This window comes from Phocoena phocoena, chromosome 13 (genome assembly GCF_963924675.1).
Source record: "Phocoena phocoena chromosome 13, mPhoPho1.1, whole genome shotgun sequence".
In the NCBI taxonomy this organism is placed as follows: domain Eukaryota; kingdom Metazoa; phylum Chordata; class Mammalia; order Artiodactyla; family Phocoenidae; genus Phocoena; species Phocoena phocoena.
The window spans coordinates 66016479-66042154 of record NC_089231.1 but is presented as its reverse complement, the minus strand read 5'-3'; the positions used below and the strand labels follow the sequence as shown (position 1 = coordinate 66042154).

At 52.6% G+C, this 25676-nt stretch overlaps 1 protein-coding gene across 1 annotated transcript; it reads right to left on the bottom strand.

The window, feature by feature from the left end:
• Positions 1-3777: 3777 nt before the first annotated feature.
• On the bottom strand, positions 3778-19164 carry LOC136132615 (melanoma antigen preferentially expressed in tumors-like). Its single transcript, XM_065889504.1, has 6 exons — positions 19149-19164; positions 15858-15901; positions 15683-15769; positions 6743-7062; positions 5792-6400; positions 3778-4354 (listed from the first exon to the last, which is right to left on the bottom strand). Exons 1-6 carry the CDS (start codon positions 19162-19164, stop codon positions 3778-3780), a joined length of 1653 nt encoding a protein of 550 aa, XP_065745576.1.
• Positions 19165-25676: the final 6512 nt, after the last annotated feature.

Here is a 25676-nt window from a genome sequence, read left to right as displayed (position 1 = left end):
GTCCTGAACCGTTTTGGTCCATTTAAGGGATTGCGTGGAAGCACTTCTCTGCCTATCAACTAAAACACTGGGGGAACTGAGCTGGAAGAAAGAAGCAAAAGTGGAGCTGGATCTTCACCAACGAGTTAAGTGAGGAAAATATGGGTCCATCTCCTCAAAGGAAGATAAGATATTGAATACCCTGTGGACAAGAACAAAGCCATGCAGGTGCCCAACGGGGCCATGAGTGTGGGGAGTATGTAGAGGTCGGACCCCAGGCCCCACCGGGCACTTGTGCTTCTCACACGAACCCCACTCTGGCACTTTTGGGTCCACATGGCACCCACCACCACATTTCTGCAGTTCAAAGTATCCCACGACAGACTCAGCGTCTCCAACTCCCCTCCAACTTTGTGTCAGCTGCAGAGTCTAGGCTATTTCTCTCAGAACCTAGTTGTATAAGCCTCTTTATTAGTACCTCAGTGCAGTTTTGATTTGCATTTCTCTAATAATTAGTGGTGGTGGGCATCTTTTCATGTACCTATCGGCCATCTGGATGTCTTCTTTGGAAAAATGTCTATTTAGCTCTTCTGCCCATTTTTCAATTGGGTTTTTTTTTGGTCAGTGAATTGTAGGAGCTGTTTGTATATTTGGGAAATTAAGCCCTTGTTGTTCGCATCATTTGCAAATATTTTCTCCCAGTCAGTAGGCTGTCTTTTCATTTTGTTTACGGTTTCCTTTGCTATGCAAAAGTTTTGCTATGCAGTAACTTTGATTAGGTCCCATTTGTTTTTGTTTTTATTTCTATTGCTTTGGGAGGCTGACCTAAGAAAACACTGGTACGAGACTTATGTCAGAGAATGTTTTGTGTGGCCTTATTTTTTTGGCCATGCTGAACAGTTTGCAGGATCTTAGTTCCCAGACCAGGGATGGAATCCAGGCCAAGGCAGTGAAAGCGCTGAGTCCTAATCACTGGACTGCCAGGGAACTCCCATGTCAGGCCTTCTTTTGGTCTTGTTTCTGCCCATGGCTATTTCCCTCTGTTAGATTGCTCTCTGGCTCTTTCCTATTCAGCTTCATCCCTATCACATCCTATCTCTCAGCCGCCCTAACCCTCCTGCCTGTCCGACGTGCAGCTGGGGCTGCTCCTGGGTAAATGGTTACTTCCAATCATCCCACCCTATGTGCCATACTCTCCCTGCCTGCTTCCCAACAGCTGCAGACCCCGCTCCCCCCTGCCCACACACACACAGGGCCTCCATCCAAACGGCCCCCGGGCCCCTGGGCCCCCAGCAGTCACTACCTCCACATGCCCCATCCTTACGGATGAGCTTCCTCTCCAGCCAAAGTTGACTTTAACCTCACTGCATGGATAGCATATGCCTCTTTGAACGTGTTGATGACAAAATCTAAATTCTGAACAAAGACTCTTGTAAGATTTTTTCTCAAGTGTGGTCTCTGGGCCAAATAAAGTCCCAAGTGCAGGGCACCCTGCTTGAGAAGCAAGAGGCAGTGTTCACTTTTGTTTTTCTTCCTTTACTTGCATCGGGCAGCTAATAATCAGCACTGTCCTATACGGGGCCATCCATGACCGGGGCAAGTGGCTTCCATAGGTTAGCCCTGTGGGTGACCTCACTGCAATGTCACGAGGCCAGTGTGATTATCTGTTTTGCGGCTGAGGAATCTGGCACTGAGATCACACGATCTCTGCCTCTGTTCTTCCTCGTGGAGAACCTGCTCGTCCTGTATACTTTTCCTCATATCCCAGAGGTGCCAGTTCCCGTTCCAGAAAATATGCTCTGTAACTTAGGGATGCTTGGGGATGCTGAGACTGGGTGCACACTGGGGAAAAGTAAGAGAGATCTTTTTCTGACTCCCTTCTTCCCAGCACACCATCACTTATACAGATTTCTGCATTCTCTCTTCTTTCAGAAATGGCAAAGCATGTCCACAAGCCAAGGGGTCCATTTCTTGTTCTTTCTTACGGGGCATAGGGTAGGAGGCTGGGAGGGGTGGGGCAGAAGAAAAGAGGGTACCTGCTAGGGGAAGAAGATAGAGAAGGGCCAGTGGCTGTGCGGCAGGATAAGGGATTGCTGACAGTTGGCCACACCAGATAGGTGGTGGAGGATGGCTCTTGGTCAGGGACATGCATACCAGTCCTTCCCCGGCCTTGGTGTGTGGCCTTCTCCCCAGGTGGTGTGTGCGAAGCCAGGTAAGGCAGCCCAGGGCCACAGGGCGGACCCCACTGTATGACATGTCCCTTTTTTTTTTTTTTTTTGGTCAATTTATTTACTTATTTTTGGCTGCATTGGATCTTTGTTGCTGCGCGCGGACTCTCTAGTTGCGGCGAGCGGGGGCTGCTCTTCATTGTGGTTTATGGGCTTCTCACTGCGGTGGCTTCTCTGCTTCGGGGCATGGGCTCTAGGCACGCAGGCATCAGTAGCTGTGGCGTGCAGGCTCAGTAGTTGTGGCGCTCGGGCTTAGTTGCTCTGCGGCATGCAGGATCTTCCCGGACCAGGGCTCGAACCCGTGTCCCCTGCAGTGGTAGGTGGATTCTTAACCATTGCGCCCCCAGGGAAGCTCGTGTCCCTTTCATTTGGATGGGCTGTCTTGGGGGGTCCCACGGGGTGGTCCCACCCCACCCCCAAACCAAATCTGACGTTCACCTGCTCTATCCGAGTGCTCCCAAGACCTGGCGTGGGTTTGCTCTCTCTTGGGACCCAGAATCCAGGGCATCAGAGCTGGCTTATCACCTCCTTGACAGGGAAGAAGGGGGGTCTTCCCGGAAGAAGGGCATTCTCACCCTGGTGTGACCTACCTCCGCACAAAACGATGAACTCTTTTAATGTGGGAAACGAATAGTAAACAAATGTTATTTGTCTATGTGAGCTTACTAGTATTTTGCTAGCAGGAATTAGGATGTTTTTACAGGACACGACTAACTGAATTCAAGCGGCTGGACGCAGTGGGAAGGCGGGTAGGCGCTGGTGAGTCCCAGAGGCTCCAGATGGTCTGTGGGTGGATTTTGCCCCCCAGGACTCGGGGCCTGACATTGCACATTGAAGCCCTATCCTGGCACCACCCAGGGCCAGGGATGGAGGCTCTGTATCTGCTGGATCCCCTGGGGAGGGTGCTAGAGTCCAGGGCCTGGGTGGAGTTGGCAGCGAGGGTCCCTTGGAAGAATGTTCCCTCCAGTGGTGCTCACTATTGGACACTTAGGATATTCCAGGCCCTGAGGACGCACCTTGTGTGCAAGGATAGACTGAATGGCCACAGAAGTAAGTGAGGAGCTAACAGATGATCCAGAAACAAGACCAAAGGGAGGGAGAAATGGTGCTGTTAACTCTTGGGGCCGAACCTCGTCCAGCCTAGGGTGCCTGGGCCTCACACATGCTGGCTTCTTATTTAATCACTAACAGGAGATTACTGAGGTTTAAACGGGAGAATCACGGTCACAGATCACAGCGAACACCAGGTGAATGACACTGAGGTTCCCTTTATTTCTGACCATTTCTTTATAACTATCCACGTAGGGATTACGCCCCATCTACTTCTGAAGCCTGAATCCCCCTCTAGAAATTTAGATTCACATTTCTAACTCTACAAGATGCATCTCCCCGAAGATCCCAACAACCCCCCAAGTCACCATCCCCCCCGCCCAGCTCTGAATCACCTTTCCTTTACCCGCTAACAATGAACAACTGTCTGAAACTATAGCTTGTGTTTCTTCGAGATGCGCTGACGTCTGAGCGGCAGTGTGCGCGTGCCCGCGACAAAGCCTGCGGCTCGTTCGCTGGGCTAGGCGGCCATGTAACAGGGGCACAGGATGGGCTCTGGGTTGTAGAAGGTCCTGTCGCCACAGTGCGGACAGGGGTTGCCGCTGAACCAGACCATACTGGGAAGCCCCAACTCCTGCAGCACCTGCTTGAGCCGGGCGTGCAGGTGCGCCAGGCGGCCCAGGTGGACGGTGCCGTGCACCTCCTCGTAGCTCTCCAAGGGCGCGGGGTACAGCACGTGGCTCAGCTTGCTCAGCCCCACGGTGTGGCGCAGCAGGCTCTCCAGCACAGCCATCGAGATGGGGTTGCCGCAGAAGCTGAAGGTGGTGAGCTGGGAGCAGTGGCTCAGGGCGGGCAGGAGGGCGCTGAACTGGGAGTCCATGATGCCACACTCGTCCAGGTCCAGGTCCTGGAGGGTGGCCGAGGCCTTCTCGATCAGGACCCAGAGGGGCTTGGAGCTTATGCTGGTCAGGTTGACCCCGCTGAGGCTCAGATCCTTCAGCTGGCTGACGCTCGGGCACTGCGACAGATGCATCAGGTCTGCCTCTGACATCAGGCAGTTGGTAATCGACAAGGTCTCCAGGGGGCTCTTCAGACACCTGGAGAGAGACAGAGCAGTCAGTCCCGGGAGGATGGAGGTGGTGGGCGGAGGGATGTGGGGTGGCCCAGGCCTCAAGGGAAGAGACGCCCATTTCACCAGATCCCAGTCTTCCAGAGGATGCTGCATGGTCAAGGGAGAGGTGCCAGGCCAGCCCAAGGTTGAGCGGGGTCCTTCCCCATCCTTTATCTGCCGTGTGATGGGGTCAAGGGAAGGAATCCTCGAGTGCTCCCTGTGCTCACCCTTCAAGTGGGGGACGACATACCCCTGCCAGGTGTTGTGAGCACAGGTAAGGTAACAATGGCAGGTGCCCACCAGGGAGCCTGACCCCATGTCCCAAGTGAGAGAGGGGAGCAGCAAACTACAGTATTGGGAGACATGAACTAAACTGCTTTTAACTCGGGCTTCCTTCCTGCCGCCTCCTGGACCCCATCACCTGTTTCTCTGTTCCCAGTGAGAGTACTGGGATCTGTGCTTAAAGGGCTAAACCAGGCAACGTCTGGCAACGTCCACAGGGGTCCAGCCGGCAGGGGCTAACTCTGGTCGCTGTATCAGCCACAAACCATCCCTCACTTTCCACAACTCTTTTTTCTGTTGTTGTCCTTGTGTCATGAACACGTTTATTCTTAATGCTTTGAGTTTGCAGTTGCCAGAAAGGAAATCAATCCAACTCTTTCACACAATAAATCAGGCTGCATTCTCTCATCTTTCATCATTGTGTTCCAGGTAAAGCTATGATTCTATTTTAAGAAAGAAGAACAAATTTCTAGAAGAAATAATTTGTTGCTGAAGAATTCCTATATAATCAGAAGCCTTAGAAGGAAATAATAGTTGTAATTTGGCCTCGAGATTGGAGCCACTTCAGTAGTGACACTCATCTGACTTTCTGCTTCTCTTCTCTGGACACTTGAGGAGCAATAACTGCTTAATGTCCTGATGGGCGCCACAATTCTTCACTCCTGCTCCCTCCCCGTCATTTCCACAATCACCCATTTCCCACATCACACCTCACCTGGAGCCTAAAGCACCCCGGGACAGACAGGGAAGTGGGATAGGTGGGAGGGACAGGCTCACGTTGGATGGGCTTTCCCCTGGTGAATGTCCTCCTGCTTAGTTATTTTCCATCATCTCAGCTTAGACATCACTCTCTCAGGAGAATTCCCCAAGCCACCCTCACCTGGCCCAAAGCCCCCACGATGCAGGTTCCCGGCAAAGAGCCCCCTTTGACAGGCAGCTAACTGAAGCCACACCTCTGACCCTAACCCGGAAGGCTATGTGACAAGATGCCGGGGGACGGACTGGCGGCATCGTGTGGACCTCTGAGTGGCCCGTGCACCCTGGCACCATCCATGGCAGGCAGACAGTAGACAGACACCCCACGGATAACGAAACGAGAGAGGCCTGCCCTGGTCTGCAGAGAGACCGCGCCACGCCTCACCTGAGCACCTGGTCCAGGCGGCCCTCAAGGAAGGAGATGGAATCCAGGTAGAGCTCCTGCAGGTGCTGCAGGCTGGGAAACTGGGAGGTGAGCTGGCTGACGCAGCGCTCCTCCACGCCGGGGGCGGCGTGCGGTGTCATGTGGATGTGCGAGAGGAGCAGCCGGCGCAGGTTGACCATCTGGCCCAGGTGCGGCGCGAACCTGCCCAGGGTGGCCAGCTTCCAGGTGCAGTTCACCTCCAGGTCCTGGACAGAGTCGAGCTGCACCAGCGTCAGGATCCTCCTGACGTCGTGCATCGGCATGGAGAAGACCCTCAGCTTCTGACAGCACAGGCGGAGTGCGCCCCTCCTCCGCTTGACCTTCTTCAGGAGGTAGCTTAGGGACGCATCGGGGGTGCCCTCCTTGAGGCACAGGTCCATGAGCACCTCCACGGGGGCCGAGGTCTGCTTCAGCCACGCCCTTGCACCTTCCACCCGGCGCCTCTTCCTCACGGGCCCGGCCACCTCAGGCTCCAGCAGTGAGCACACACCAGCCCTGGTGCCGGACCACACGGTACAGAAGTCCTGGTGGGCGTTCTGGCGCAAATCCAGCACCTGCAGCTTCCACCGCCTGCGGGACGACGGGAGACACACTGAGCTGTGCGGAGACCCACGGGGACCAGGACCGCACGGCTCAGAACCCAGGCAATGGTGCTACACCCCAGACACCAGCTGCTCCTCGAGCTTCCGGGGCCCCTTCTGGTCCCCACTTTAAGCACCACGAGAAGGGGGTGAGCCCACGTGCCTTCTGTCACCTCTGCACCTTAAGTAGCCCTACATGCCCGAAAGCCTATTCCCAGAGTGGCCCAGCCACGGCCCCAAGGCCTCCCCGTGGCCCCGCACCCCCCCCTCCGATGCCAGCTGCGTCTTGCTCAGACCCCCAGGCCCCACCCGCCTGCTGGGTCGCCCTCACCTGGGGCGGACCTCCTGGGCAAGCAGGACGTCCAGGCCGTCGATTGCAGCTTGGAAGGTCTCCAGGTGAGGCTTGTGCTCCTTCATCAGGGCCCCCAGCGGGAGGCAGGGGAAGGGCCAAGCCTGCACCATCGCCTTCACGGCCTGGCTGTGCATCCCGGCAAAGGCCGCGGAGAACAGGGGTGGGAAGAGCTCAGCGGGCAGCTCCTCCAGAGCGGCGATGGCCAAGGCCTCATCCCTCAGCAGGCTCTGGACGGCCAGTTCCAGGAGTTTCGGTGGGGCCCGGATGCCCACCCTGAAGAATCTGCTCCAGAGTGAGTACTGGAGGGACACCAGAGAGCAAGGGGTGGGTCCTTCTCCGGCCAAGGACCGGCGACCCTGCCGTCCCTCCACCCTCTAGGGGACCCAACGCAGGGCCAAAGACACCCCTCTGGCCACAAAGCCACAGCTCAGGCCCTGCTGGCGCCAGGCCCCAATGAGGGGACAAGGTGACCTCTCGCCCTATCCCATATCCACCCATGCTGCATTAAATCCCAGCCCCTCTGAAAGGTGGGTACCTAGAAGCCTGACAGCTGACCCCACCCTCTCCGGAGAAAAGCTTCTGATTATCACTCAAGGACTGAAAACAACAGGAATAAGGACTTTAGCCCAACATGGCCTCTTCCTAAACTCCAACAAATAACCCAGATGGGAAAGATGGAGAAGCACCACACAGTGCGTACCGTTACCCCATTTAAAACTCTTTAAATCAGGGCTTCCCTGGTGACACAGTGGTTGAGAGTCCACCTGCCGATGCTGGGGACACGGGTTCATGCCCGGGTCCGGGAAGAGCCCACATGCCGCGGAGCGGCTGGGCCCGTGAGCCATGGCCGCTGGGCCTGCGCGTCTGGAGCCTGTGCTCCGCAGCGGGAGAGGCCACGACAGTGAGAGGCCCGCATACCACAAAAACAAAACAAAAAAATCTTTAAATCAGAAACCATAAAGTAGCATGACAGTATTTGATAGCATGTGATGTTAGAGATTAAGAAAAAAAAAAACTGATTCCAAGATGTACCTATGAGTATTATTATGGAATTTTTTTTTATTCCATGAAATTAAAAAAAAACCTTTTCATTTCTAAAATGAGAACCAAAAAAGCCCTTTAAACTAGTAAAAATCACAAAACCATAAATGATATGAACTATAATTACTAGTCACAAACCAAATACGTAAATTGTCATCCAAAAAGTTCAACTAATTAGATGTCTTACATCAAAAAAAGAAAAAAAATCTATTTGGTTAAGAAATACTGTAACTGTCTATGAGTGGCATAAACCAGAGCAGAAATCAAAACGTTTGGGATTAAGGCAAAACTTCACATAGAAGCAAAAGCAAAGCCTGCTACTGCAAACGTGTACAGAAGGCGAAGGAAAATTCTCTACAGGACCTTGGCCTGCATGGCCTGTCCTGTGGAGACCCTGGCTGGGGCAGGGGTCAGGGCCCGAGGCCCCAGATGCCAGGGCGGGTGTGGTGCAAGAAGCAATGTGCTCAGGCCTCTGAGTCCCTCCTCTGGCTCCTGAGAAGCCATGATAGGCCTTCCTGGCCACACTTTTCAGATCCCAGCTGAAATTTCCATTTCAAATGGAAAGCGGAATCTTATTACTGGAAATCCATCCAGCTAACGCTGATTTGACTTTCTCCTTACACACAACTGATAGGATCCTCTGTCCACTCGTGAAAACAAAAGATAAAAGAAGAAAACCAACCTGCAAGCATATTTGTTCGAAGAGCATGGGCCACGTCAAAACCATCCCAATGTCTGAGTTTTGACAGCTTTGTGCAGACCTAGTGGTGTCACCCCAAAGGAAAAAGAAATATGACACAATTCCTGAGAATCACACAGTCACTTATACGTAACCTAAAACTGCAAAATGTGTGCCCATTCATGGGGGAACAGAGGTGACACTGAGGGATGGCGGGTCCTCCAGATTTTGAGGGTTAAGGCTTCCCCAAAGGAGGTCAGGTCAAAATTACAGCTAGGCGCTGGCTGGGAAGAGGGAGGGGCTGGGCGTTTCTAATGAGACCAAGGAAATTACCCAAGATCAGGGAAAGTGTGTTGTGTTTGGAGGAATTCAGAGACTTTTGTCAGGATGGGCCTGAGAGATTGCCAGCAGGAGTCGCTACCAGGGACCTGGTGGATCCCTTAAAGCCAAGGCAAACCCAAGACTCAAATATTCCTCCCTCTGTCCCTGGAGGCAAAGGGTGTTTCCTCCCAGAAGCGGGGATATGCAAATTGGCTTGACAAGATGAAATGTAGCCATGTGGGCTGGGAGAGGCTGGAAGTGTGCTGGTGGCCAAACCTGGGACACACCTTATTCAGCCTGAAAGCCACTGAGGGGGTCAGGGCCGTGGGCTCTTTGGGCTCTTGGAGGCAGGGAGGGAAATAAACGTGGGCCAAGCACACATATCGGTGTCAGCAAAGGGCTGCAACCAGCAGAGGACTTGCCCCGAGGCTCAGGCGTCCTCTTCCACATCCCAGCCCAGGCTCTGTCCAGCAGCTTCAACCCTCATCATGACCTTCAAAGGCCCCTTCCCAGTGTTTGTGGATAACTTAACATTTCCTCAATCCCAGGAAACAAGGCATGCAAAGCGGCTTCAAAAAGCCCCCCGACCCCTCCCCTAAGGCTTTCACGTACAGGGTTTCTGATTCGAGAGCGCCATTAGGCCCACAAACAAAGTTCAGCTTTTCTCTTGCTCTGCATTAAGCACAGCTACTCTAACACCGAACTCCCCTCAGGGGACGTGAAGCTCTGCTCGGTGCTGAAGGGTCTGGGGGCGATGCCCCTGCTGGGCTGGCTCACACGTTGGTTCTGTTGAGGTTTCAGAACACAGGCTGAGGGAACCTCTCCACCCCCTGCATTGTGACGCCCCGACAATTCTATTCTGCGGGCGAGGTGGCAGCATTCTCTGAAGGATGCTCTCTGGTTTGGTAATTTCCCAGAGACTGCTTTCTCCAAATTTCTACCGTCCCTATCAGCAGTTTGCCTAAAACAGGGTTAAGCTAGAATGGGCTCTATGGACACTCAACTCCCAGACCATCACCTTGACTGGTCACCTGCAGGAAGTCGAGATTAGTAAGTGAAGCAGAATATTCCTGATTCTGGAGCAGCCACTGAGTGGTGCTCACACGTTTCATCCAGCACCACAAATAACCTTCAGAGAAAAGCTGAAATTCAGTTAGTTTCCTTGTCAGCCTGGTGAGCCGGGGACTTGGCCAGGGGTGGACACTGCCATGCTCCGCTCAGGGAGTAACCAGAAGACCTGCTTGAGGGAGGGGTGTGGATGGATCTGCCCCACAGAGCGTTAGGAAGAGATGACTGACTTCACGTGGACCTCGGGGAAACAGGAAATGGCAGACGTCCAAGCCTGGGATGTTTCCATGGGAACCCAGCATCCAGGAAGGAGATCCAGGAGGCAGGAGGGACCACTGCCTTCGAATGATGTAAAAATGGGAAGTATAAGCCGAACATTCTTCCCCAGCGAGGCAGGGGACACTCCTCTGTCCACCTCCACCTCCATGCAGAGCCTGTTTGTCCGGAGGCAGAAGGACCAGGGGCACAGCTGCAGGAAGACCTGTCCTTCCTGCCCAGTGTCAGGACTGGCCCAGGACGACTCCCAAGGCCCAGGCATGAGTCAATTGGGGGTCGTTTCTACCATGTCCTGGTCACCTGGTCTCACGCTGTACAGGCCAGAGCAGCTTCTGAGCTCATGGTAGGGGGGTGTCCTGTCCCCCTTCCCGTCTCCAGTCACAGAATATCTACTGGGATCCCAAAGCATCTGCCCCCAGGGCCTTCCTGGGGTCTTTAGAATGCATGTGTGTCCCCAGGTTCCTGCTCCTGGCCTGTGCTGACAGCGCAGCCCCCTCTTTCTGCATCCCTGGCAAGTCAGCCCACCTCTCCCAGAGCCTGGGGTGTGGGCACGATGAGGGGAGGGTTGGGGACCGGACATCCTTCCACTGGCATCAACAGAAATCACGGATTTCTCCCCAATTCTTCTGACATAACAAGTGTAGAAGAAGGTAAAGAAAAGGCCAGCTACTTTTCTGCATTCAAAGAAGCACCAGAAATGCTGGAAGATGACCCTTCCTGGCTTCCAGAGGAAGACCCCAACCCTGCTGGTCTTCAGAGGCACCAGGCTGACAGAGGCCCTGGGTGCCAGGCCGATGGTGGCTTCTCCTCCTTCGGCTCTCTTGACCCAGCCTCGAGCAGACAAGATCCTACTCAGGATCTGGTACGTCTCCTTTCCCTCTGCAGACAGATCGCTTCTTGCCCTGGAATATTATGCCCTCTGGGCCTCTTGAAAAATCGAAGGTCTCCGTCAGCCCTCTCTGCCTCTTCCTGCACTTGGCAAGATGTGGTTCCACTTCAGATCCAATGACATCTAGACCGAAACAAGCAAGTCTCCCCACTTCTTCCTGCCCAGTGAGGACACGTCTGACATCCAGGTCACCCTGGGTCCAGCCAGTTAATCCTGAGGGAAGTGCTTCTAGAGGCAAGTAGGGGTGCGGGAGGCTGAGGGCCCACTCCAGGCTGGTTGGGCGGGGGATGGCCCAGGACGAGGGGGGAGGAGGGAAATGGCAGCAGAGCCGTGGGCCTGGTTTCCTGGCTCTCAGAGCTGTGTCCCTTATATGCTGAAGCCATGTCTGGGACCACTAAGGGCACTTGGGGACCGGGAGTGTCCCCAGGATCTGGCTCTGTTTGCTTTGGCCTGGGGGAGGTGCCAGTGGCTGTCCCCCTTGCCAACTCCAACGGACAGAGAGGGAGCACTGACCCTAGACAAAAAGATGAGGGAGATTCAGAGAAGGGGAGGCCCCAGTCTTGGCCTTTGGCCCCGGAGAGGATGCTTCTCAGGACTGCACGGTCAACCTCGTTATTGCCTGAGATGGTGGGAATTGTGCTTTTGGAGAGAGGAGGAGAGAAGAGGGGTCTCGTGTTGTATCCCTGTCATCCAACTGACCCCAAATCTCCAACACCGAGCCATAAGGTTACTGTGGCTCAGCGTGACACCAGGTGCGTTGGGCTGTCCGGCCCTTTGCACTGGACTTTTTTCCACTGGAGGAGCGTTGGTGAGCCTCAGGACTCGGGGAGCACTGGCTCCACCTTTGAGGGGACAGCCCACCCTGTGCTGAGGGCTGGCAGGAGGCACCAGGCAGAGGGGACGTGCTCACAGGGCGGTCTCCCGCCCAGCTGGTCCCCTCGCCCCCATACCCAGACTCCCCCTCTATCGGCAACCCTCGATTTACTCAAAACATTTACAGAGTGCCTGGAGCAGACCATCCACTGCTGTTCTGGGTGACGGGGAGGAACAGCCCAGTGACAATGTCATGGTCGTCTTCTAGTTAGAAATACATAGTAGGGAGATGACGTACAACAGGGTAAGTATAACTGACACTGTTGTAGGTTACGTATGAAAGTCATTGAGAGAGTAATCCTAAGAGTTCTCATCACAGGGGAAAAACGTGTTTTCTGTATAATTTTGTATCCATATGAGATGATGCTTGTTAAGTCAACTCACGATGCTGCACCCTTTAAGCTTGTACAGGGCTGTATGTCAATTCTATCTCAGTAAGACTGGAAGAAATAAGATGTCATGGTCTTCCACTCAGGGTGTCTCTGAGGCACGGACCTTGCATTCAGCTGAGCAGACAAATGAAAAACAAGCAAGTCGAAAAAATAATGACAGGCGGACGTGGCCTGCACGGTGGGGCAGGGCCACCGAGGCGACCATGCATGCTGGAACTGCAAAGCCAACCGTCATAATCCAAGGCAAAATATGACTTTTCCTGCAGCCGTTACATATTTTTTGAAAACGTTAAGAACCCTCTTAACACGATCCACTGCAATGTTTAGAAAAGTAAAAACAGTAAAGGTTTTTTTTTTATTTTTCTGCAGTACGCGGGCCTCTCACTGTCGTGGCCTCTCCCGTTGCAGAGAAGAGGCTCCGGACGCGCAGGCTCAGCGGCCATGGCTCACGGGCCCAGCCGCTCCGCGGCATGTGGGATCCTTCTGGACCCAGGCACGAACCCGTGTCCCCTGCATCGGCAGGCGGACTCTCAACGACTGCGCCACCAGGAAAGCCCAGTAAAGCTATTTTTTTTAGTACACTGTGATTTTAAGCACTGAGAAAGTGTTTTGTTTCTTTGCGAAAAACTCATCAAGAATCCTCTCAACACTGCTTCCGTGCTTCTCATCACATAACTTTCAGTCGGGGCAGAGTGTCCTTCCTACGCCTGGGCAACCTGTCACTCTGCCTTTTTTTTTTTTTTTTTTTTAATTTACTTATTTACTTTCGGCTGCATTGGGTTTTCGTTGCTGCATGCGGGCTTTCTGTAGTTGCATCGAGCGGGGGCTACTTTTCGTTGCGGTGCGTGGGCTTCTCATTGCGGTGTCACTCTGCTTTCTAAGCCTGGATCTGCTTCCAACATTTCACCCTTTGTGTTTTCAGAGCCTGACATTATCTCCAAGTTCCTTTACTGTGAAGATGTTTGCGGGCATCACTGCCTCTGGGACATCTTCATTTTTTTGTCACAACCATGCTCTTCACTGAAGCGTCTCCAGGAGATGGGGACAAGGAGCCTGAAGCTGGATTCTGAATCAGAATGATGAGTCAGTCAACAGTTCCTCGTGTTTGGTAGAGCTTAAATCACCAAAGCGTTTCACTCTCCTAGCCTCAGGTTCTCCCTCAAGATCTGAAACGTCGGCAGGGGCTTTTTCCTTTCCCTGTGCAGTGGCTGAGGCTCAAAAGGGCGAGTCCTTTGCACCTGTGTCACAGAGCCAGCCACGAGAGGGTGACACGGGAACGAGGCCCCTGGCTCCTGGTCCAGGGCTCGCTAAGCCATCAACATGCCAGCCCAGTGGGAGTGTGCCCGGGGAAGTCGCCTGTGGATGGGAACAGCCCACTCTGTTCGTGGACAGTGGACAAGGTCGGGGACGAGAGCGGAGGACAGGAGCCTCCATTCAGGGGACATCACCCACCACAGTCTACTAGGCACTCAGCAGGTCTGTGGGTCCTGCCAGGTCTTCCAGGAAGATGGGGGGAGGGGCGATATATCGGGGAGAAATCCAGAAAGGCCTGCACTCACTGGTACCTCGGCTCAGCAGCCGTACCCCGGGAGCTCAGGCTCCAGGAAACCTCCCAGCACTGCTTGCCCTTGGCAGGAGGAAGTAAGCAGATTCACTGATACGGTGTCGCCTGAAGGATTTGGGAAGCAGCTGTGCACAGAGGCCCCTCCCACACGTGAGGCAGGGGCTAAGAAAGGTGTGGGGAGCCCAGCCTGGCACCATGGCTGCAGAAGAGCTTGTGGGGGTCTCCGCCATGGCCTGGGGTCTGCTCATGGTCTGTCTGCACAGGTGAGAGGCACTAAGGAGGGGACCGTCTGGCAGCCCAGGGCTGACCCCCTTCCCTTTTCTCCCTCCACCCTGAACATCTCTGGAGTGATGACATTGACCTCTCCCCTTTGCATATCCTGCTCCTCTCTGGGTCCTGAGCCCAGTCTGTCCTGACACAGCCGCTCAGTGTCTGTGGCTCTGGGACAGAGAGGCCACATTTCCTGCTCTGGAGGCAGCAGTGATACTGGGGGATACAGCCCGGTGTGCTGGTATCATCAGCACCCATATGCTGCCCAGCACCCCAGGGCATGAGATTGTCCTCGCTCCTGGGGTCCCTCTCCATCCTCCAGCTCCAGGTCCGCCTCCCTGGCCTCCTTGGGCTGCAGCTGGATGAGTCGTTGTGCCCTCTGGGTGCTTTCTTTCCGGGACCGCCCCTAGGCCCAGGGGTCCCAGCTCACGGCTTAGGGAGACCAAAATCTCCCTGGGCTCACCCACCCTGCCCCTGCCCAACACCACACAGGAGTCAAGTCTCTGGGGGCTGATGCCAGCCCTGCTCCTTCGCCCCAAGCACAGGTTCTGAACGTAACCGTGGCTTCGGGAATGGGACCCCAACACATTGCAGCTGCTTCTTCTAAGAAGGCAGCAGGATGAAAGCTCTCTTGGGAAAATGACTTGGAAAAATAAAGGCTGCTCATCCTCCTCCCGCCGTGAGGGCTTCAGGATGCAGATTGCATGCAGCTCCACGATTAACAGCACTGAGGGGGCAACAGGACATCCTGGGACATGATGAGGTGCAGAAGCCCAGTTTACCTGAAGATGTCTTCCGCCGCGCTGGTCCAGCTCACGCTGGCCTCAGGTCCTCCGCCACCTGGTCTCCCTGGTTTCCTACCGTCTCAGTCACCCGTCTCCACCCAAGTCTGAGAATAAGAACCCAATTTCTCGGGCTTCCCTGGTGGCGCAGTGGTTGAGAGTCTGCCTGCCAATGTAGGGGACATCGGCAGGGTTCGTGCCTCAGTCCGGGAAGAGCCCACATGCCAAGGAGCGGCTGGGCCCGTGAGCCATGGCCATTGAGCCTGCGCGTCCGGAGCCTGTGCTCCGCAACGGGAGAGGCCACAACAGTGAGAGGCCCACATACCGCAAAAAAAAACAAACAGAAAAACCAACAAAAAAACAAGAACCCAAATTCTCCAAAAAACAAAGACACGGTGTGTTCCACACGTGTAGTTACGAAGCCACAGTGAGAACTCTGCTGGGTAAACTGAAAACCGGGGCCCCGACCCTGCCGTTTCAGCGAGAATCTCTTCGTCACCAAACCCGAGAAATTTCTCATCGGCTGAAGCCGCAGACAATCGAAGGAAAGACCTCATGCTCGGGTCAAAGGTACCTTCCTCTAAGGGCACTAACCGCCGTCCTGCAGGCCCAGTTCTGCCCCTTTCTCTGGCCCCCACACCCTGGCACCTCCCGAGGGGACCCCATTGCCAGCGCAAAGCAGCGCCCAATGAGCTCTGGCCATCCCCGCAGACCCGGGTTCCCTGGATTATTATGTCCCCCACGCGGAGCTGCGGGCTCCTCACGGAGCACGTGGCCCGGGTAGGCCCAAGGCGGCCCCCCACCGCGTGTGGCCTCCGCTGCAGCCCCAGGTCGTGAGAGCTCGTTTTCCGCTGCAGAACAGGAGCGGGGGCCCCGGGCCCCGGGGACTAGCTCAAGGTCACCCCATGGGAACGCGGGGGCACCACGAGGGGAACTTACCTTTCGTGCCGCAGCGCCACGCCACACGATCCCCCGCTTGCGCTCTGCGGACAAAGAACCGCAAACTCAGCAGCGCCCCGCCCGGAAACCACGCTGCCCGACCAATCCTGCTTTCTGTTTCCTCCTGGGGCAAATCTCACGAGATCCTGGGATCGTGAGTGGGGTCTTCCAGGGAGTCTAGAAGGGGTCCGTTTAGTACGCGGGGAGGGAGTGGGGAGAGGGGGAGGGGTGGCGTCTGTGGCCATGCCCACTGGATGGCCTGGTGGTGAGAGTGGGGATGGGGTGGGTCAGGGGTGGGATGGGGGAAAGGTAGGGTTGGGGGGATGGGGAGGAGATGGGGGTATGGGTGAAGTGGGGGCAGGAGATGGGATGGAATGGAAGTGAGGTGGGGGAGGGAGGAATTGTGGAATGGGGGAAGGGAATGGGGGAATGGGGTAGGATGGAGAATGGGGTGAGGTGGGGATGGGGTGGGGGTAGGTGGGGGGGTGGGGAGGGGTGGGCGTGGGCTGGGATGAAGGGGCTCTTGAGATCCGGAGGGAGGGGTCGAGGCTTACAACCCCCCACCTACAACTCCTCCCCCACCCCCACCTCTGGGCCTGTTCTTCGGCAACCCCTTCCTCTCTGCGGGGCGTGGGGTGCCAGGGCCGGCTGCGGGGCCCTCGCCCCACTCCCACCTCCCTCTTGTAGATAAGGTGTCCCTGCCCTTGGCCAGTCCAGTGCCCCCTACTCTCTCGACTTTACCACTTATGTGACCCCTGGGGCGGCGGAGACCCCAGCCAGGGTTTGACTAGATCGTCCTCCCTCCAGATTGTGCTTCCGACCCCCCCATCCCGCCATTTGCTTTTCCAGTTTTTCTCAGAAGCCAAACAGTTGCTGCGTCTGGTCTCTTCCCCTCTGTCTGACCTCCACAGCCCCTCTGATGGCCTCAGCTTGTGCTGGTCCTGAGTGCAGGGTTCACCTCTTTTCACCAACGGACCCCTTCGGACAAAGTCAGGAAGGGGCCTGGAAAAGGAAGTGTGGGCGGGGCGGGGCGGGGACGGGGCGGGACCCTCCCAAGCGGTGCCCCTCAACCCTGGGGATGTCGCGTCCCGGCCACCAGGGGGCACTGGAGACATGGAATCCAGGACGGTTTTGGCACCTCCTTCCTCCCAGCCCCCCTAGGGGAGAAAGTCAGGCTTCTGGAGAGATGGTGAGAGCCAGGTGGGTGAGGATTCTTGCCTGGAGGGGTTAAGAGCAAAGCGGAACTGCAGCCCTGTCACTAACGCTGGCCTGGGGGACCTCCTTTGGGCCCTTTGAATTCAGCTTCCTCACTCAAGCCCAGTAAGTGTGAGGCTGTGTCCTTGTCATCCAGGTGACCCTAAATCTTTAACCACAGGCCACCAGAAGGTAATGGTGGCCAAGAATAACAGGCAGGGCAGTTGTGATGGCTATCTTTCGTGGCTCAACCCTGCCATTCCCCCACACATCCCCCGTGCCTGTGAGCTAACAGAGCTTAAGGTGTCCAGCTACACCCATGGTTGGATGGATGGATGAATGAATACATAAGTACATGCAAATGAGGGAATTGTGTTGATCCCCCTGGACCTGGGATTGTTACCTGGAACAGGGCTGGTAAAACCTCAGTTTTTTCACTTTGGAACTGGAGACTCAGCCTCCCCCTCCTTCCTCTTGTCCAGACTCATTCAACAAACATTTGTCCTTGAGAGGCTGCTGATGCAACACTCAAGGAGATAGTGCTCATAAGTTTTAGGATGGAGCCAGAAAAAAGCCAAAAGAAAACCAAAACAAGAAGACCATTGTTTTAAAGTGGCAGGTTGTAACTAATTCTCTGAGAGGGCAAAGGATGCATCTGTGGGACTTGAAATGGAAAGGGGATCCCTTTGAAGATTGCTGAACGTTATTTTCATGATTCGATGGCTGATTTAAGGCCTGATTTCAGGTTGACACACTGAAAAGATGACGTCGGAGATATTTGAAAGCAAAGGTCACAGCATTGCTTATATTGTGTGATATAGTCCTATTCATGTACAAGTAAACATGAAAGTAACATTGATTCATTTCATTGCTTCAAGCAATGCTCACAATGTTTACCATGTTCCTGGGGCTAGACTAGGCCTGGAGTAGAAGAAGCAGTGAAAGTTACAGGGACCCGCCCCCACCTCCTGGAATACATGGAATGCTTTTTCCTGAACATTGCACTTAAGCATGTCGAGATGTCCAGAAGATGGTCACTAAAATGATAACGCTGGCCATGGTAAAATAATTTTCTATATTTTGGGGGGTGTTTTTTCTTGTGTTTTGTGGTTTGGTTTTGTTTTGTATTTTGGCCTCGCCGCACGGCACGTGGGATCGTAGTTCCCCGCCACCCAGGGATCGAACCACGCCCCCTGCAGTGGAAGCATGCAGTTCTAACCACTAGACCGCCAGGGAATTCCCAACTTTTCTATATTTGGGAGTAAACTTTTCCATCATAAATGTTTTCCTTGACCAGTGATTTATTTTGGAGATATGAAGAAGTTCAGTCACCCCACACAGCCTCTAGTCCCCCAGTCTGCTGCAAGATTAAGCTGACAAGGAAGGTCTTGGAGAGAATCCAGGATGGCTGGTCTGCGTTCCTAAGGCCGTATGTCCTGATTTGGGGGAACCACCACTTTTGAAAATCCTTTTGCGGGACTCTCTTGGCGGTACAGTGGTAAAGACTTTGCCTTCCAATGCAGGGGGTGTGGGTTTGATCCCTGGTTGGGGAGCTAAGATCCCACATGCCTCGTGGCCAAAAAACCAAAACATAAAACAGAAGCAGTATTGTAACAAATTCAATAAAGACTTTAAAAATGGTCCACATCAAAAACATAAGAAAGAAAGAAAGTCCTTTTGGGGTAGCTATGAATGAGCTCAGAGGGAAAGGCAGGAGCCTTCAGGTAGAGAGCAGCATCCTTCCATCCCAGACTGAAACTCAGGCCTCCTGAAGTCAAGGGCCTTGCAGATGCAGAGGGCAGGAAGCCCCACCCCAGGTGTGTGTGTGGTGGAAGGGGGAGATCAGGTGTGTGGGGAGGGGAACTCATCAGAAGGCCAGGTGCTCTGTGTCCCTCAGAATCAGCTTCAGAACAACTTCTTGGGAGAAGACATCCTACCCCCTGCCCCTTCCTGGCTGGGCCAGGGCATCTACCCACTGCCCTGCGTGTCAAGCCTCAGGACTTGGAGCAAAGGAGGAACTGAGAAGCATCCAATCCTTTGAGGGTCTGGCTAGAACACGAGCAGAGGAAGGAGGAGTTTGCCCCTTTCCTGTCTCACTGTTGAGCGGGGACATCTCATCTCATTTTCCTCCATCCTCAGCAACTTTGGTATCAGGTCTTAGGACTTGGTCTGAATCACACCAACAGCTTTCCTGAGTCTGCAACTTGCAGACTGTGGGACTTAGTCTTATCTTTAATAACACTTTTAACCAGTGTGTAAAATTAAAAAGCACAAACATGTTCAAAACACACTTAAGCAATAGTCATGAATCAAAACTGATTGCTTCGCCCAAACATGTTTCTCCTTTTCCCTCAATCCCCAAGGCAAGCCTTTAGCTTTCCCCACCATTGGCCATAGAGTCACCTCTCTTGGGCTCCTGAAATGTCTGTCACTTGGTATGAAGAGCTGCCTCACAGGCATAACCTGGTACCAAGGCTGTGGTGGGGTGGGCTAAATAGTCCTGGGGTGAGGGTCCAGGCCACCTGGTGTGGCAGGGGACACATGCCATCGTGGAGGGAGTTAATGGACAAAGGGAAATGAGGTTAGAGGGGATGGAAGGGATCGGTGGCCTGGTGCTGAGCTTGATGGGGAAGGAGGGAGGAGGGGAGAACGATGCAAGAGGGATTTCCAGCCCCCACTCAGCTGCCTCCCAGCGGCTTGGTTGGCACCGTCTGCAGCCACCAGGGAGCAGCAAGGGCCAGGATTTGGGGAAGGTACTTGAGGGTTACACTGTCCTGCGTGAGGTTTCAAGAGGGGCTCCCCACGGAACACTTCTCATGTCCCAAAGCATTTGTACCCCAACAAATCATCTTAAAACGTGCTAATAAATGGCCCAGGGCTCAGGCTCGGGCCTCAGACTCAGAGCACTGCAGAGACAGAGGCTGGAGGGGAACGTGAGGACCCTCCAAACTGAGGGGGATAAGAAGGAGTTGGGGGGTGGGGGAGGGATGGATTGGGAGCTTGGGACCAGCAGATGCAAACTATTATATATAAGATGCATAAACATCAAGGACCTATGGTATAGCACAGGGGACTGTATTCAATATCCTCTGATAAACCATAATGGAAAAGAATATGAAAGAATGTATATAGAGTATAACTGAACCACTTTATTGAACAGCAGGAATTCACACAGCATTGTAAATCAAGCACACTGCAATATAAATGTTCAGTGTCTTTGTTCTTTTCTTTCTCTTTTTCATTTTTCACAGCACTGTGCGGCATGCAGGATTGGAGCTCCCCGACCAGGGATCAAACCTGCACCCCCTGCAGTGGAAGCACAGAGTGTTAACCACTGGACGGCCATGGAAGTCGCTTCCATAAAATGTTTTTAAAAAAGAGGGAGTTGAGGGGTTACTGGTCCCCAGCTCTGCCTCTGACTCCTGGAAAGCGGGGCACTTGGATCTTTCAGCCACCTGGGCTCATGGCCTCTCCTTTGTCCCAAGAGCACAGAGGGGACCTTCTGGGATTCCTCCCCCAGGAACCATGATGACTCTCACACCAGGAGAGACAGGAAATCCCGGGCTGGATTCCTTTCCCACATCCTGTCATGGACTCGTTCCGTCCTTACAAACCATTTGAAGGAGTTAATTCTCCAGTATTGTCTGCTGTCCAGGGATGTAGAAGAATCTAGAACAAACCATGTCAGAGGGGGTGAGAAGAAGGGATGAGGACAGGCAGGTGCAGGAAGCAGATTTGCATGGAAGCCCCTCCCTCCTCTGCTGGGAGGGGATAAGAGAGGTCTGTGGGAGCAGGGCGAGGGCTGGGGGCTCAGAAGGCAGCGTCTGGGGCGTCTCCACCATGGCCTGGGCTCTGGTCCTTGTCACCCTCCTCACTCAGGACACAGGTGAGGCCTCCAGGGAAGGGACCCCAGGGACATCTGGCTGATCCTTTGCGTCTTTGTCCTCAGGGTGACAGAACTGACTAGAGTGTGTTTCTCCTCTCTCCAGGGTCCTGGGCCCAGTCTGGCCTGACTCAGCCTCCCTCAGTGTCCGGGAATCTGGGACAGACAGTCTCCATCTCCTGTGCTGGAACCAGTAGTGACATCGGGGGTTATGACTATGTCAGCTGGTACCAACAGCTCCCAGGCACGGCCCCCAAACTCTTGATTTATGAGGTCAATAAACGACCCTCAGGGATCCCTGATCGCTTCTCTGGCTCCAAGTCTGGCAACACGGCCTCCCTGACCATCTCTGGGCTCCAGGCTGAGGACGAGGCCGATTATTACTGTAGCTCATATACAGGTAGTAGCACTTGGCACAGTGGTCCAAGGTCATGGGGAAGTGAGACCAAAACCTCCCTTTAGCTCCCTCCAGCCCCTTCACTCTTAAACACAGGCTTTAGGTTGTTTCTTGTTTGTTATCATTTTATTTGCCAATAATTACAAACTTAAATGGATTTTAAGATTTCATAAAGAACTGCTTCATACCTTTTCCCCAGATCCATCATTTTTAACTATTGTCATCTTCGCTTATCATTATATCAGCTTATCTCTCATTTTCTCTCTGCCTATATATGTCTTTGTGTATATGTGTGTGTGTGTGTGTGTGTATGTATTTGGATGTGTATCCATATATAAACATCCATAGATATACATACTCAACACACCCACACACGTAAACAAAACATTCATTTTCTGAACCACTGGGAATAGTTTTCTTCCATCAGCATCTAAGACTTGATACATTTCGTTTAGACAGAGTTCACATGAAATCACAGTCAGCATTTAAGGTGTAGAATCTGGGTTTTTAATGTATTGACAAGTTAGTCCATCCATGATCACTCCAGAGTCCAGATGCTTCCTGCCCCTCAAGACACACCTCATCCACCTGCAGTCACTCCCTGTCCCCCTCGGACCTTTGTGCCAGGATCCCCCCACATAGCCTAATGTTTCCAGGCTCATTCCTGTGGAAGCATATTCACTACTTCCCCCTTCTTACAACCGAATAATACTGCATTATAAGGATGTACTTCATCTGATGGATCAAGTAATTAATTCACAGATTCACATTCATTTTTTCTCTCTTCTGTCACAACCCATTACAGAGTGATCCTTTCGGGGCCTAGGGAATGAAAATTGTAGGTTCACCTCACTTCCCGAGATGAAATGAAAACACGACATTCCCCTCAGGGACGTCTTCAGGAGGCAGTCAAGGCTTCATCTTCTCTCCTCAGAGCCTCCTAAGGATCCCGGATGGGGGCATCTGCCCTTCACTCTATGTGCTGTTTGCATGTGTCCTGGATGACCTGGAGGGGCAGGGAGGGGGCACGGTCTCAGCTGCATCAAGCAGCCTGAGATGGTCTTTGTCCCGACGATGACTCTCTTTTCCTTTCCACTGTGTTCAAACGTTCCAGGTGCCTGTTTCTACCATCTGCAAGGCTTCAAGGGCAGGTTTGCCTCTTACACTTGCAGTTTTTCGTGAAAATGTCCTCCATGTCTGAGTCCTGGTCTATGTAGCTAAGGAGAGGAAAAGTACTCATGTCTCTTTCAGCGTATTTTGCACAATTCCTTTGATTATGAAATGCAGCATTCCTGAAGGAGAATGTGTGAAAGCACACTCACAATTTAAGGAGGAATAATAAACAGAAACCACATAACCCCAGACGAAATCTACCCCCCAAAGCACATCTGTCTACCCCACTCCCCGGTTAGCTGGTTTGCTGACTCCAGGGTTAATCATTCCATGGCCTTCCTTTCCATTCCTGCCCCAGCCTTCCTCGATATGCATCCCCCAAACAACATAGTTTGAAACAGTGGGTACAAGCATCCAACCCGCTGAGTGAGGAAAGGGTAGTGTGTCTGCAGGTGAGGCCCCAAGAGACATGGACCCTAACAGAGGATCCGCTTGGTCCTGGGCGGGGCTTCCCTGGATTTCCTGGAGCCCGTCCTGAAGAGGGCAGACAGGGTCCCAGAGGAAAGACAAGGAAGCCTAGAGTCAGGCATCTGGCCTTGTGGGATGTGGGTGGGTCCTGGATTTCTAAGGGGAAGAGTGTCAGGGTATCAGCTGTTCCACATTTCCTGCTATTCAGCGGGACGTGGACTCCAGGAGTTGTCTGAGATCACTTCACTGGGAGGAAAGGAGAGAGATTTTTCCTGGCTGATCAAGACCCTAGAAAAGTTTTCATATCAAGACAATCCTAGCCAGCCATACAGTACAAATCAGAATCCGGGCGACATGCATCCAACTTTACAGGATGGTATCAGGTATGTCAGCACCTGGATGATGTTAGCTTCCTTGTAGGTGAATATTTCTGCCGGTTTCCCATTGGAGAAAGGCCTCCATGGGACATGGCCATTCCAGAGAGGTGGGCAGAGGCTACAAAACTCTGGAGTCACACAGGCTTCTCCTCCTGACCCCCACAGAGTCAGCTCTGCCGTGCCCCCTTATCCAGGACATGTGGTTCACCCTCTCCCTAGAGCAAATCTGTCAGTGGGGTGAGTGGGCAGTGGTCTACCAGCCTCATGACTAAAAGGAGAGAGAATCTACAGATCTACCTGCATCTGTAGGGACTCACACTCATTATAATTGTCAAGTTACCTCAGCTCATCACGACCATACTCACCACCGATCACGCCCTAAGGAATGACAGGTCTACTTAGCACCACTGCAGACGTGGGACTGGCCTTTCTCAGGAAAAAGTCAGTAAACACTTGTCGACATGCATCTTGGCTTCCATATTTGTGCTTTTCTGTACTCCTATGTTCTTTGGACTCTTCCTAAACTCTGATATATGACTCTGACTATCAGTATTGTTTGACTTGGGTTTAAAAGAAGCCATCATAGTTGTGCATTTGCTCCACGCACCCACAATGACCAGAGTGAAGAGCTCTGGGACAGGCGTTTGTGTCGTGAGTTTGGGGACAGGGAGATAGAGGAGAAAACATTGTGGTAGAATCTGCAGGGAACTGGGTTTTCTTTTTTTTTTGACCCCACCAAGTGGCATGTGGGATCTTAGTTTCCTGAACACGGATGGAAACCGTGCCCCTTGCATTGGAAGCACTGCATCTTAATCACTGGACGACCAGGGAAGTCCGGAAACTATTTCTTTAGCTGACATTTCCCTAACATACCAATAGTCAACCAACCTGAAGAGGGGTCTCAAAACGTGTCCACACCTCAAGATTTCATTACAATGAAACTCGATGTGGTTGCCGTCACTTTTCTACACCCTGAGGCTTGTCAAGATTCTGGATGTCAGGGATTCTCTGTGTCTCTCTGTCTCCTCTCCTTTGGGAACTCCAATTATTTGTGTATTAGGTCAATTGAAGTTCCATAATTTGTGGATACTACTTCATTCTTTTAAATTGATATTCCACCCTTATGTTGAATAAGGGACTGTTTCCATTGCATGACTTCAAGTCAGAAATCTTTCATTATCCAGTGCTCTGCCTGTCTTTAATCTCATCTGCTGTAATTTTCTCTGTAATAGATTCACTGTGTTTTTTTCTACCTTCTTTTGCTTAGCTGAGACTTTCTTTTTTAAAAACATTTTATTGGAATATAGTAGATTTACACTGTTGTGTTAGTTTCTGCTGTACAGCAAATTGAATCAGTTATACATATACATACAGCACTCTTTTTTAAATTTTTCTCCCATATATTGACTGACACTCTGTATCTCTCTATTGACTTCAGTAGGTTCTGTCCTTATTTCTTGCATCATTTTTAACAAACTGGATGAATATCTTTGTGATATAATTCCAGCAGATCTGTGAGACATGCTCTGTTAACTTTCCCTTCCATACATTTGAGATGTTCTGGGTTTCCATATGCCAAGTGATTTCATTCTATCCTGATGTGGCCAATATTATGTTATGAAACTATAGGTCTTTAAATCCTATGTTGACATTTTGGTTTAATCAGACTGTCAGCCCTGTTGAGTCCAGGTGGTTAATTCCATCCACCTTTTTGTGAACTGTGCTTTCTATGTCAGTTCATTTACACAAACTTGGACCTGCTCTTCGGAAACGTCCTACAAGGAGCTGCACAGCAGCCAGTCTGGGGACCGGGTTGTTTTCTGTCCCTCAGGCTCCAGGGTGTTGGTTGGCACCATCTGAAGTCACCAGGGGGCAGCAAGGGCCAGGATTTGGGGAAGGTACCTGTGGCTTATACTGTCCTGTGTGAAGTTTCAAGAGCTGCTTCCTGAGTAACCCCTCTTAGTCCCAAAGCATTTGTGCCCCAAGAAATCATCTTCAAAAGTGCTAATAAATGGCCCAGGGCTCAGGCTTGGGCCTCAGACTCAGAGCACTTTGGAGACAGAGGCTGGAGGGGAATCTGAGGACCCTCCCAACTGAGGGGGATGAGAGGGAGTTGGGAGTGAGGGAGGGATGGATAGGGAGTTTGGGACCAGCAGATACAAACTACTATATATAGGATGGATAGACAACAAGGTCCTATGGTATAGCACAGGGAACTGTTTTCAATATCCTATGACAAACCATAATGGAAAAGAATAAGAAAGAGAATGTATATATAAATGAATAAGTGAGTCACTTTGCTGTACAGCAGACATTCACACAACATTGTAATTCAACTCTACTTCAATAGAATTTTTTTGTTTCTTTTTTCTCTTTTTTTTGATTTT